At 37.1% G+C, this 14,641-nt stretch overlaps 1 protein-coding gene across 2 annotated transcripts in view; it reads left to right on the plus strand.

The window, feature by feature from the left end:
* Positions 1-14,641, plus strand: part of LOC306854476 (leucine-rich repeat and fibronectin type III domain-containing protein 1-like) — a 61,775-nt gene that overhangs the window by 44,773 nt on the left and 2,361 nt on the right. For both annotated transcript variants that reach the window (XM_079392525.1, XM_079392524.1), the window contains exons 2-3: positions 2,470-3,371; positions 5,433-5,923. In XM_079392525.1, the coding sequence (XP_079248651.1) occupies positions 2,490-3,371; positions 5,433-5,923 (1,373 nt within the window). In that variant the 5' untranslated portion in view covers positions 2,470-2,489. The remainder of the gene's footprint in view (positions 1-2,469; positions 3,372-5,432; positions 5,924-14,641) is intronic.

A 14,641-nucleotide genomic window follows, 5' to 3' on the forward strand; every position in this document is an offset into this window, starting at 1 on the left:
TACCAAAAATAAAACATTCAAATAAATAAATTATTTATATACTGTATATTAGTGTTTTATATGTATTTATATGTACTAGATTTGTTTTACACAATATATGTATTTGTACTGTGTATATTTATTATGTATATATAAGTATACACACATGCATGTATATATTTAAGAAAAATATGTTACGCTTATATATTAAATATATTTGTATATGATATAATGTATATGAATATAAATATATACACAAATATATGTAAATATTTTCAAAATATATGCTGTATGTGTGTCTTTATATATATATATATATATATATATATACACACACACAGTACACACACATATATATTATGTAAACAAAAACTTATTTTGGATGTGATTAATCACTATTAATCATTTGACAGCACTAAGACAGACAGACAGACAGACAGATAGAAATAGTCAGATGATAGATAGATAGATAGATAGATAGATAGATAGATAGATAGATAGATAGATAGATAGATAGATAGATAGATAGATAGATAGATAGATAGATAGATAGATAGATAGATAGATAGATACTAAAACAACACTGATTTGGTAATTAATTTTGTCAAAATTTGACATGTCTTTCTAATGACCAGTGTCTTCCTTTATTTTATATTGCCAGCAAAATCCTCATGAATATATCATGAATTTAATAAAGCTTAATCTAATGTTTCGATTCTATTAAAACTACTCTTGACATATTGCAGTCAGTGTCGTGTTGCTTTCATATATGAGGCTTAAAGAACCAAACCAATTAACCAAAGAGACTTCGTAACACTTGAAAGAGTTTTTCATTTGGCCATTGTTTCATACATGATCTCTTTATATTACCACCTGCACCATACAATCTCAAGCGTGTCTTATGAACTCAAGCACGGCGAGAGCTCGGATGGAGAATCTACTCAACAAATAATGGAGAGTTACAGAGCCAAGGACAGCAGATGAATAAAACATTAGTTAGACGTTATGCAAGACAGAAATAAGAAAAAACACTGCAAAGATGGAGAGATTACAGAGAGAAAGACACCTGATGTGGTGATGATTTCGTGGGAGCATTTATGTTTTTTTATTGTCCACCCTTTTAATTCCGAGCTGAATCTCTTGAGTGCAGAAGTCAATGCGGCTAAATAGAGATGAAAGAGCGCGAGCGTCAGCCATCAAACCGTATCCACACCTGACCCATGCAGATCAAACGCTGCTTTATTCCTCCGCGTCCCTTCTGCTTTATTGCCACAATTTACAGGACAATTAAGTCGCTTCTACAAGCGTCTTTGGCTCAGAATCGCTCCGCAGCGCACAAACCTATTACTCTGAGATCCACGGCCCTCGATTATGAGAAAAATCCGCATTGTGTTGTTGAGAGTTTAATAAGAAATGCATGGCAGAGTTCAAGGATTCGGGCTGATTTTCTGAGGCTTGTTCATATTGGATGAGCTGCTTTTCTTTGGACTTTAAAAGCTTTATTAAGCTATAGGAGGATTGAGAGGGTCAGTAACCTCGCCGCACGCTCATGCTTTATATTGAACTGCTTACTTTAATACATGTTCTTAATGTGAATGATTCAACAGCGCATGTTTTTCTCAAGTGAAGTCTTCACATTTTTTCACATTTTTTATATTTTGAGTTTTTACTTTTAGTTTACTTTTAGTAATTTTGCCAATTTTATTATTATTATTATTTATTTATTTTGTAATTACTATTTTGGCTTAATTAATTTTTATTTCAATTTTAGTTTACAAATTTATTTTATTTAAGTTTTTATTTTATATTTAGAGTTTTCATTTTAATTTTAATTAAAGTTTTGTAATTTTGCAATGTGCTTTTGTCGCTTTTATTGCTTTTAAATAACTTTTTTTTTTTAAATGTTTTATTTTTTTTTAATTGCCAGTTAGTAAGTTAGTACTTCAACATGGCAACTAACAATTTCACTCTCTATATATATATATATATATATATATATATATATATAACTTTATATTTTAAAAAATATGTTGGAATGTGTATGCATGGCAGCTAACTGAAATTGTATGTATATATTAAAAAAATATATATATTTTTTTATTTTAGTTTTAGAAAATCTAGTTGTATTAAGTTTTTTGTAGTAATGTGTGTGTGTGTACCATTTTAAATGAAATGTGTGTGAATCCTGACGTCTTGTTCTGTGTGTTTGTATTTGTAAAAAACCTTACTAACCCCAGACCTTTAAACAATAGTGTGCATTGTTTTGTTTTGTTTTTTGGTTATGTTTTGTTTTATTTTGTTACTTTGTATACTTAAATTTAATAAATAAGTATTATTCATAAAATGTAATTTCTGAACATTTCCAAATGTTACTTTGTCAAATGAAAGCTCCATTAACTTTGAAGTGCATCATTTCCCTTGGATTTTTCACTGTGCAAATTGTTCTATGTGTTAAAAGCATCACATGTCTCGTTCCGTGTGTTTGTGCAGGTTTAGGAAGCTGATGAATCATGGAGAGGCTGGTGTTTTACATGCTGGTGTTCGGAGCGCTGGTGAAGGCTCAGCATTGCCCGGGCCGCTGCATCTGTCAGACCATCTCGCCCACGCTCACACTCCTCTGCGCCAAAACCGGCCTGCTCTTCGTGCCGCCCACCATCGACCGCAAGACCGTCGAGCTGCGTCTGACCGACAACTTCATCACGGCCATCCGGCGGAAAGACTTCCTCAACATGACGAGCCTGGTGCACCTCACTCTGTCCCGCAACACCATCAGCCAGATCGCGCCGCACGCTTTCCTCGGCCTGAAGTCTCTGAGAGCGCTGCACATGGACGGGAACCGACTGACGGTCATGAACAGCGACCAGCTGAAGGGTCTGATCAACCTCAGGCACCTGATCCTGGGCAATAATCAGATTCACCACGTCGAACTGTCCTCCTTTGACGAGTTCGTCTCCACCATCGAGGACCTGGATTTGTCCTACAACAACCTGAGGACGTTACCGTGGGAAGCCATCGCCAGGATGGCCAACATCAACACCTTAACGCTGGACCACAATCTGATCGACCACATCAGCGCCGGGACCTTCACGCTCCTCACCAAGCTGGTGCGGCTGGACATGACCTCGAACCGTCTGCAGACACTGCCGCCAGACGCGCTGTTCCAGCAGGCACAGGTACTGTCCGAGCCCAGAGCATCCGGCTCGTCCGGGCTGACAGTGAGCTTCGGGGGAAACCCGCTGCATTGTAACTGTGAGCTGCTGTGGCTGCGGCGCCTGACGAGGGAAGACGACCTGGAGACCTGCGCTTCTCCTGAGCACCTGATGGACAAGTACTTCTGGTCCATTCAGGAGGAGGAGTTCATCTGCGAGCCGCCGCTCATCACCAAACACCAGGTCAGAAAACACTACTGCATCAAAAAAAAAATCATAAAACTTATTAACAATCAAAATTATACATATTTGTAGTGATGTGAAACGATTAATTGCGATTAATCGCATCCAAAATAAAAGTCTTTGTTTACATAATATGTGATCCTAGACCACAAACTCAGTCCCAATTTAGATAATAAATAAATAAATAAGGATAAATAATAAATAAATAATCTTTCCATTGATGTATGGTTTGTTAGGATCGGGAGATACAACTATTTGAAAATCTGGAATCTGAGGGTGCAAAAAAATCTAAATATTGAGAAAATTGCCTTTAAAGTTGTTCAAATGAAGTTCTTTGCATGCATATTATTAGTTATGCATATTACTAATCAAAAATTAAGTTTTTATATAATTACGTTAAGAAATTTACAAAATATCTTCATGGAACATGATCTTTACTTAATATACTAATGATTTTTGTCATAAAAGAAAAATGTATAATTTTGTTGGCTATTGCTACAAATATACCTGTGATACTCATGACTTGTTACAGTGTGTGCTCCAGGGTCACATTTATGTGTGTGTGTATTGTGTATATTTATTATGCATATATAAATACACACACATACTGTATACTGAAATTTCGGTTACACTTTAGAATAGGGAACACTTATTCACTATTAACTACGACTTTTCCCTCAATAAATTCCAAATTTTCTGCTTATTAATAGTTAGTGCGGTAGTTGTTAGGTTTAGGTATTGGGTAGGATTAGGGATGTAGAATAAGGTCATTTAGAATAAGGCATTAATATGTGCTTAATTATTACTAATAAATGGCTAATATTCTAGTAAAATGCATGCTAATAAGCAACTAGTTAAGAGACCCTAAAATAAAGTGTTACCAAATGTTCTTCTTAAATGAGCATTTCTATCAGGATCCTATATTTTTGTTCAGTTATTTCACTTTAATTGCAGATAAAAGGACCTATACTTTGCCATTAGAGTTAAATTACTGAACCTAAACAAAGGAGCCTGATAAAAAGGCTTTTGCATCTGAACTCTTTAAATATTTACATCTATATATTTATATTCATATAATTTCTGTTATATATAAATATTTAATATATGAACATAAAATATTTTTCTTAAATATATACATGCATGTGTGTGTATTTAAATATACATAATAAACATACACAGCACACACATATATTATGCAAACAAAACAAACAAAAACTTTTATTTGGGATGTGATTATAATTAATCATTTGACAGTACTACAAATTTGTTTATTTCAATTAAAAATAAATGAAATTAACTAATAAAAATTGTGATAACAAATATATATATATAGAGAGAGAGAGAGAGAGAGAGAGAGAGAGAATAATCAGAAATGTTTATTGAGCAGCAAATCTGCATATTAGAATGATTTCTGAAGGATTGTGTGTATATGTTAAAAGTAAATATAGGTATATATATATATATATATATATATTTAAAATATAATTAGTATCAAAATTAAGATACTATTAGTTTTTATTAATATTTTGAATAAGGTTAATATTTTTCAATTATTAAATTAAAATGTACTCTTTTAACATTTTAAGTTTAGTTAACATTATAGTAATCACCCTGGTGTGCTAAAAAAATGTAAATATGAATAGGAATATACTTCAGAGATATTTTACTCATAAGAATCTCTAGGGGTGCCAATAATGGTAGCTAACATGCACTGGAGAAAAACATTTATTTCATCATGTGAATTTCCCCCTACTTTAAATTGTTTTACTTCAATGAACGTTTAGAATTTTGTGAATTTTTTTAATGAAAGATCAAAAAGATAAATGATGCAGATTTATTTTCACAGCTGCCTTTGCTCATATTTACCAAGGGTGCCAATATTAGTGAGCAGCACTGTAAAATATAATTTTATATAATTATTAATAATTATAAATATATAATTGTATATACTTTTACCATCACACTTCATGCAGGTTTTTTTTCCCAAAGTTCTTTATATTATTATTATTATTATTATTAATGAGAACATTTATTAACATTGTTTTTTACTTCTTTACACAGGTCACCAAACCCTATGTGATGGAGGGTCAGGGCGTGACCCTGAAGTGTAAGGCGATGGGTGACCCCGATCCTACCATTCACTGGCGCTTTCCCGACGGCAAACTGGTGCACAATAACTCACGCACGATCCTGTTCGACAACGGCACGCTGGACATCCTGATCACCACGCTCAAGGACAGCGGCGCCTTCAACTGCGTAGCCTCAAACGCCGCCGGCATCGCCACCGCAGCTGTCGAGGTCAACATGATCCCGCTGCCGCTCTTCGTCAACAACTCGGGCCACATGAGGGAGGCCGACCCGGGGCTCTCCGACATCACCACCTCCACCAAATCCGGCAGCAATGACACCAAACCGCAGAACAAGAGGGTGGTGGTGGAAAACCTGACCGCAAACTCAGCCGTCATCCACTGGCCGTCCGAGCGGCACATTCCCGGGATCAGAATGTACCAGATCCAGTACAACAGCACCGTCGACGACACCCTGGTGTACAGGTAAAAAACTCTTCTTTTATGAGACATAAAGGCAGACGTGACTAATGAAATGGACGGCTTCTCAGATCCCCTGTTGTGTCTTTAACTGAAGCACTTAACCTCAGCTCACTCCAGACACCAATTAGTCAGATGTCTATCTACTGTAACTCATCCTGGATTAAAAGCCACTCGTGAATCTCTGTTAACCAGCTTTCCAGGCAAAATTACATAGAGTTAGATCCATTATAGACTTTATAACTCTTATTCTTTATAGACATGTCAAGAAAGATCTTTAATATTTTTATAAGAAAAAGAAATGTTATTATAAAATAATTAATCTTAAAATAATAATAATAATAATTATTATTATTATAGAAACTGTTATTTTTATTATGAACATTGTTCTAATTTTATATGTGTATATATATATATATATATATATATATATATATATATATATATATATACATATATATATGTCAGAATTACATAGCTCACAAATAATTATAATTATAAAGTCAATAAAACTATTAATATTGTTATTTGCATATTTAACTGCTGTATATATATATATACATGTATACATGTGTGTGTTTGTGTGTGTGTGTGTGTGTGTGTGTGCGTATTACAATTACAGTTCACAATTATATTATACCAACTTATTTATGAAGTAAATGAAAATCTAATATCTATTATTATTGTTATTTGTATATTTAACTATTTTTAAGTATGTATATGAATACTTTTAATATTTATTCATCATCATTATTATTAGAAGATTATTATGTTATTTTAATTATAATTAAATACATATTAAAATACATAGTTTAATAGCTAGCTAATAATAATTATAAAATAAAAAAGAAGCTATTATTATCATTATTATTATTTGAATATTTTATATTTATATTTTTATTCTAAAAATGCTATATATTATTTACAGTACATAATTTATTTGTTTTTTTATTTTATAATTACATAATTATAATTAAATGTAATTATTTATTATTTTTGCATATTAATTTTTTCTTCTGTTTTTGTTTTTATTTTAAGTAATAGAATTGAATCAGCCACAAAGCTCTTCAATAGACTGACATACACACTAAAACTGTAGCAAATTTACATAATAACAGGTTGTTTAAAGGTCAGCTGAATTATTGATAACAACAAAGACTAAGCAGAGAAAGAAAGAAACCTCAGGATTAAAGGTGAGACACAGTAAATGTTAAAAACCCATACTGTTCATACTGAACAGGTCAGTCCTATAGATAGACAGACAGACAGATGGACAGACAGACACTTCTGACGCTTATTGGCCTTGCTGCAGGACACGAGCACTACACATACCTTCATCTCACCGAACACACACACACAGCGCAGCCATGTCAGGCCGTCGTTACACGTGACAGAGCTTCAAATTAAAACACCTTTCCCTCTTCAGTAATAACGAGGAAACACTGGGAATGTGAACAAGGCACAAACGAGTGACTGCTGATCACTGCTCTCAAGGACAAACACTCATTTTCACAGGAATCACGAAACCGCCTCGGTTCATTGCAACACGTTTAGCATTTCGTGTCGAGGATGAAGTGGATGATTCGACTACAGTCTCGAGAAATAAAGAGAAACGTCAGACCTCCGTTCACTTCAGAGATCTGCGCTGGACTGAAGGCCGACACACACACACACACACACACTCGAATGACTCATTTACATAATAACAGGTGCTTTAAAGATCAGCTGAATTATTGATAACCCCAAAGACTCTCGGAAAAGAGCCAAACTTTATCCAACAATGGGACGGAGATCTCGCCATGAGGTTTAAAGGTCAGACGCGTCTGTGTTAAAAGCCCAGATCAAGCTGATACTGAACAACTCAGTAAGTTAGATTAGACTAGTGCTCTAGTGTCCAGCTCTCTTTTCACCTCCTGAACGAGAAACCGTATTTTGCAAAACAAAATTAAACCTATGTTTGAGTTGTGTATATATACAGTGCCCTCCAAAAGCATTGGAACAGTAAGGCCAATTCCTTTATTTTTGCTGTAAACTGTAAACATTTGGATTTGACATCAAAAGATGAATATGAGATGAGCGATTAACATTTCAGCTTTTATTTACAGGTATTTTCATCTGGATCTGATACACAATTTAGAAGATAGCACCTTTTGTTTGAACCCACCCATTTTTCATGTTACCAGAAGTATTGGAACATGTGACTGACAGGTGTGTTTTGTTGCCCTGGTGTGTCCTATTAATTGATTATTCAAACAATAAATAGCACTGAATGTCTGCGCTCAGTTTCAGATCCGTGCAGACTAGGGCTGCACGATTCTTGCTAAAATGTGAATCACGATTTTTCTCCATGGGAATTGAGATCACGATTCTCTTACACGATTCTCATTTTTTTCAACCAAAATGTATTGCACTCAAGTGCAAAAAAAAAAAAAAACACAGGACATTCAGTATAATAAAGTGCTGGAGAAACAAAAAATTGTCTCTTTTCTTTATTTTAGACCCCTTAAAGTGAATAATTTTAAAGCTTTAAGTTGTTGAACATAAGAGAACATTAACAATAATAAATAAAAATATTCACATTCACACGGGGCGTCGGCGTCAACGCCTCTCGTTTACTTTGAATGGAGTGACGTCAAGCGTTGCCGAACTGAATTGTGGGTCCCTCACGTCGCTTCACTGGCGTCGCACGCGGCAGAAGTTGAAAACTTTTCAACTTTTCAAGCGCCAACGCAGGCGTCAGCCAATCAGATCGTCTTATGCAAATACCCTAGCGCAGACGCTAGCCAATTCCGTTCATGCAGCACCAGAAAAGTATGTTATTGGCTGTTATCACTATGACGGCGTGTCAGCACCATGGTCAGCATCAAGCTTCAGACACGCCCTCCGTCAAGCGCTGATGCTGCGCAGCACCGTTGAAGCAGCGCTGCGCAGAATGATCACCGTATGACATCAAAGTACCACAAGAGCGATTTGAATGCATAGGATCCGACTGCTTTCTTATCGCTCTCGTGGTACTTTGATCATTCTGCGAACGTGCCAATTGACTCTGTTTAGGTCTGCCGCCTTGTTACACGTCACGTGAGTGACAGCGGAACGTGGCCAATGAGGGAGGGGAGAAAAGTGATCGAGATTTATGATTGATTGGTGAATTAATAGTGTTTTGTTATTGTGTGAGTGTGACCAATAACGCGTGAACGCAGCATGATCTGAATGCAGGGAAAAAAAAAATTTGATTAATCGTGCAGCCCTAGTGCAGACTGCATTTATAGTTAGTTAGACATGTAACCAACATGAAAACCAGGGAGGTGTCTATGGGTGAAAATCGAGAAATTGTGAAACTGAGAGAAGATTAAAAATCTATCAAACCATTGCACAAACACTGGCAATAGCAAGTACAACCATTTGGAATCTCCTGAAGAAGAAAGAATGATGACAGATACATTGTGACAGCTGTAAAGAAAGACCCTAAAACAACTGTTAGTGACATCAGCAAAAACCTCCAGAGGGCAGGAGTGAAGGTATCACAATCTACTGTTCGCAGAAGACTTCATGAACAAAAGTACAGAGGCTACACCAGAAGATGCAAACCACTCATTAGCAAGAAGAATAGGAGACGAGCCTCAAGAATTCTGGGACAAGGTTTTATGGACTGATTTTATGGACCAAAGTGATGGAAAGGCTAAGTTTGGAGAAAGAAAGAATCTGCTCATGATCCCAAACATACAAGCTCATCTGAAACACAGTGTACACAGGTGTACATTATAGTACACATTACACAAGTAATGTAATGGCTTGGGCTTTCATCGCTTCTTCTGGGACAGGCTCATTAATCTTCATTAATGATGTAACACATGATGGCAGCAGCAAAATTAACTCAGAGGTCTACAGAAATATTTTGTCTGACAATTTACAGAAAGATGCAACCAAACTGATTGGGAGATCCTTCATCATGCAGCAAGATAATGACCCAAAACAACACAGGAGTTCATCAGGGGCAAGAAGTGGAAGGTTTTAGACTGGCCAAGTCAATCTCCACACTTAAACCCTGTAGAGGATGCATTTTACCTGCTAAAGAAGAGCCTGAAGGGAGTAACCCCCCAAAACTGAAAGAGGCTGCGCTGAAAGCCTGGAAAAGCATCAAAAAAGATGAATGCAAAAGTTTGGTGATGTCAATGGGTCACAGGCTTGATGCAGTTAGGATTTGCAACTAAATATGAAGTCTTTTTCACTTTAATCTATGTTAATTCTATCTGTTCTTTTGGTAACATGAAAAATGGGTGGGTTCAAACTAAAGGTGCTATCTTCTAAGTTGTGTATCAGATCCAGATGAAAATACCTGTAAATAAAAGCTGAAATGTTAATCTCTCGTCTCATATTCATCTTTTGATGTCAAACCCAAATGTTTTCAGTCTACAGCAAAAATAAAGGAATTGGCCTTACTGTTCCAATACTTTTGGAGGGCACTGTATATGTATATATATATATAGGGTAAAATGTGCTTAATTATCAGGAAAACTGTCACAATGCAAAAAGTTATATTATTCACTAATTTATTATTACTATTTCAGTAATCTTTTCAAATTGCAGATTTCCTTGGATTACAGTAAAGATATTTTAGAATACAAAATCTGCTTAATTATCAGGAAAACTGTTAATGCAAAAATGTGTAATATTTAATATCAAAATATTATATTTATTCAAAATAGAATTTATATTTTGTTTTTTGGGGGGAGGGGGGGGTAAAATATGAGTCAGAGAAGTTTTGGACGATTTTAGTGAGATTCACAGTTTTAAACGATGGCGCATTGTGAAGGCAAACCCTGCACCTCTGCTTTAAAAAATGCGCTTTGAGTCTCTAAATGCTGGTGAGCGTCTGATGAGATCCAGGCCCGAGGACTGAAGTCATTTCATCAGTGTCTGTGTCAGGAAGACTATAAATGGCAGCGCATTTACAGAAAATCCAAATCCTCTGAAGATATCTTTATCTACACATTCTGGAGAGATCAAACTGCAAACTTAACATCCATTTTATATATATTTAAAACATAATAGTATTTTTAATACATCTATAAATGTGTGCATAACTGTCACAATGCTAATAACAATATTATAATGATATTTAAATTGGGGTTTTATTTTCGACATATCAGATTTTTTTTTTTTTTTGCATTACAGTAATGAGAATTTAGTAAAATATGCTTAAAGTGTCCCTATTATGGATTTTTGAAAATGACCTTTCATGCAGTGTAATACTGTAACACAGCTCTAAGTGAATGAAAACATCCTGCAAAGTTTTAAATCTGAAAGTGCACCTGGTATAAAGTTATTGCCTCTCAAAAGAAAGAGTCGACTCTGATAATTAAAACGAGTCGTTTTGTAAACAAATTCCAAGCCGTTGACGTCAACATGAAACATTAGCATATTGGCCGCCCACTTGTTAGTCTTTTCGCGTTGGTCTGAATGAAAATGCTAATTCTTTCTTTGCCACTAGGTGCCGCTTTTGGAGCGATAAAAATAGCTGTTTCACCGGTAACGCTGTACACAAAGCAGCTGCACTCACAAACACTGCTTTATCAGGCGTTACAGGCGAGATGAAATGAAAATGAAATCGACCAATCACTGCAGATTAGCGTAACACAAAGGAGGGGATTGGAAAAATGCATCGTTGAACGAACCGTTTGGGAGTCATTGAGCAAGTAAGGGAAAAATAAATGCATATTGTAAGCCAATGAAAGTGATTTTTGACCAAAATACGAACCTTTCATAACCCATAATAGGGGCACTTTAATTTTTCAGGAAAATGATGTCACAATGTGATATTTAATGGCATTTAATGATCATTTCTGCAACTAATTAGACTGAGAAAAATATACAATACATGAACTCTTGAGAATATATACCAATATATATAATTTTACCAAACATACTTTCAAATGCATTGGTTTGCTGTCACTAGAGGATCATGGGAGCTGTAGTCCACAAGAATCATGCTAAAACCCCCACTGTTATATGAAATATTTGCTTTCTTGAATATACACCTGCTTTTTAATGGAGAAAGATGTTTTTGCAGCACATGTTTGGTTAGGGTGGTTAGTTTGAGCGTTTAGCCGGAGTGGACATGTAAAGTAAATGTCAGCGGATGGAGGAGATGCCTGTTAGCGCTGGTGTATATCAGGAGAATCTATCAGCGCAGGCGTGTTCACTGAGGCTCAGTGTAGTTGAGCAGCTTTAGCTAATATCAGCGCTGTCTAATGGGTCTCAGATAAGAGTTTCTGAGAATTCAAATAGATCCAATACGTTTTGTGGTCTGCGCCGACTCGTGCATGTGATCCGCTCCATGCTATTGTGTCTCTGGACCGGAGCAGAGTGTGCATGCGGTGCAGTGGTTAGTGTGACAGCGCAAAACCAGACTTCTTTTTTTCCTCAATGGAAAGTGTATTTACACTGTCTGAATCGTTCCCTGTCCCCTGTATAGTGCACTACGTGCCATTCACTCTACAGAAAATACTAATTCTGTGAACAAGTGACCTATTTCAGCCGCAGCTTCAGCATCTATTTATAGTGTAGGGGACGGGCGCTTCAAATTCTAGAGAGCATTTGATTGGACAGAAAGTTTGATGAGAAGATAAAGTACGATGTGACGTCAAAAAAATAGATGTTTTGGCGGAAGTGACGAACTGCAAGCTTTGAATGCTTATATCTTCTAAATGCTAATTTTCTCACTGTTTTGGAGCACACTGGCATACAGATAACCTTAAGACTAACATATTGATACTAACACCCTCACTAAAATGAATCAGACTTCCTAATGTTTTGAGAGAGAGAGACAGAGAGAGAGGGGAGACGTTACTGCAAAATTATGCATGAGCAGAATGAATTTCTGTGGGATTGTCATTATTTTGTTCATTGTTGCGTTCATTTCACTGTAATGATTTGCACAAGAAAGGATTTCTGAATGATTATTGCAGTATGTCAAATGCAGTTAGTTACAAATGTCTGAACTCAATCAGATGTGTTTATGCACGCTTTTACATTTCAAAATATTTTCCAGAGTGTCACTTTTGATTGTGAAAATGAAGCGTTATGAGCTCTTGGCCTCCGTCGGTTCTGCGCTTCCACCTCCGGGATCCGTGTGCCATTATTTTCTCGGCTCCACGGTTTGGGATCAGAGCGGGGGCGAGGCTTAAACAACAGGCTCTAAATGAAATGTCTTGTTGGATTTACGCTTCTCTTCACCTCGGATCCCGGCTCGACCCTGCAGGCCACGCTTCTGAGCCGCGTTCTGATTGGCCGCTCTGAAACGGGGTGTGATGATGCGTGAGCCTGTCTCAGGGGTCAGAGGTCAGCGCGACAAATGCTCTGTCATCACTAGCAGTCAGTCACAGGTCAGAGGATGATCGGACAGGCACTGATGGAGACCTCAGAGGGGGAAGCACAGGAGAATTATGGGTATGAGAAGAGAACGCTGCCTCACAATAAAATTCAACTAAATCACCTTTATAATCCTGTTTAGAGGGTTTTATGGATGCTGGTATGAATTTAATAACTATTGATTTATCATTTAGTTCATCTGCTTCAGGACCAAACACAGTACAAAAATTAAATATTTCTCAAAAATCAAACATTGACATATTAACATCAGTGTCAATATTAACATTTATATCAATTTATATTAATAATAAAAATTTATTTTAATAAACAATAATACCTAAACTAACATTATTATTATTGTTGTTGTTATTACTATTAATAATAAAAATTGCATGCATACATATCACAACATTGGTAACACCATTGAATTTGAACACAATTTTCTTACATTAGATTTTATATTCAAAGATATTGAACGACGTGTTTCCTGGAAACGGTGTGCAACGGGGTTTGAGAGGCTGATCCTAGGAGGGTTTGAATGTGTCTCTTTGGGTCCTGCCTGCAGGGTCTGGTTCTATCAGCCTGATCTTCCTAGGAATGACGCGGGTCTGAGGACCGACGTTCAATAGCAGGCTGAGGCTGAGGCAGTCCTGATGCTATGGCCAGGACTTACGAGGGCAGACCTCTCTGGGGCAGAGCGGGTTACACCTCATTATACGGTGTCCGTCTCCCCCCAGTGCCCTCGGGAGACCAGTCTGCTAACCCTGCCAGAGTTCCAGGGCGCAGCTGGCTCCAGCGAGCGATATTCTCAGTTTCTTCCGCCCCGAAGTGTAGCGGAGCTGAGAAGCTCGCCACCCCTGCGGGAGTCTCTAGAGTCTCTAGTACGTTTCGCCCTCGCTGTGCTCCTAGTGATACACACAAGACAGGTACTTGGAAGTCTGGTGGCGTGGGCATCTCGTTCCCGTAGCGTCGTCGACGCAGCTCGAGTTCCTGGAAGGGAACGTCTCAGGTTACGTATGTAACCCTGGTTCCCTGAAGGGAACGAGACGCTGCGTCTCGAGGCCATACTTCCTGCATCCCTGCGAGCGGTCGCTTCATTCCTAGAAGCAAACGCCGGCTCCACCGCACGTGCTTTTATGCTTCCCAGTCGGTGACGTCACCCGCCTATGACGTCTCGCCCATCCATTGGACAGATTACACTCTGGTTCAGAGCGCAGTCACGCTGGAGGCGTTCCCGTAGCGTCGTCGATGCAGCGTCTCATTCCCTTCAGGGAACCAGGGTTACATACGTAACCTGAGACGTTTTTTTTATAAATATAGGATGAAGTCAAGTAGCGTCGAAAGAGATGAGTT

This window comes from Barbus barbus (genome assembly GCF_936440315.1).
Source record: "Barbus barbus genome assembly, chromosome: 34".
In the NCBI taxonomy this organism is placed as follows: domain Eukaryota; kingdom Metazoa; phylum Chordata; class Actinopteri; order Cypriniformes; family Cyprinidae; genus Barbus; species Barbus barbus.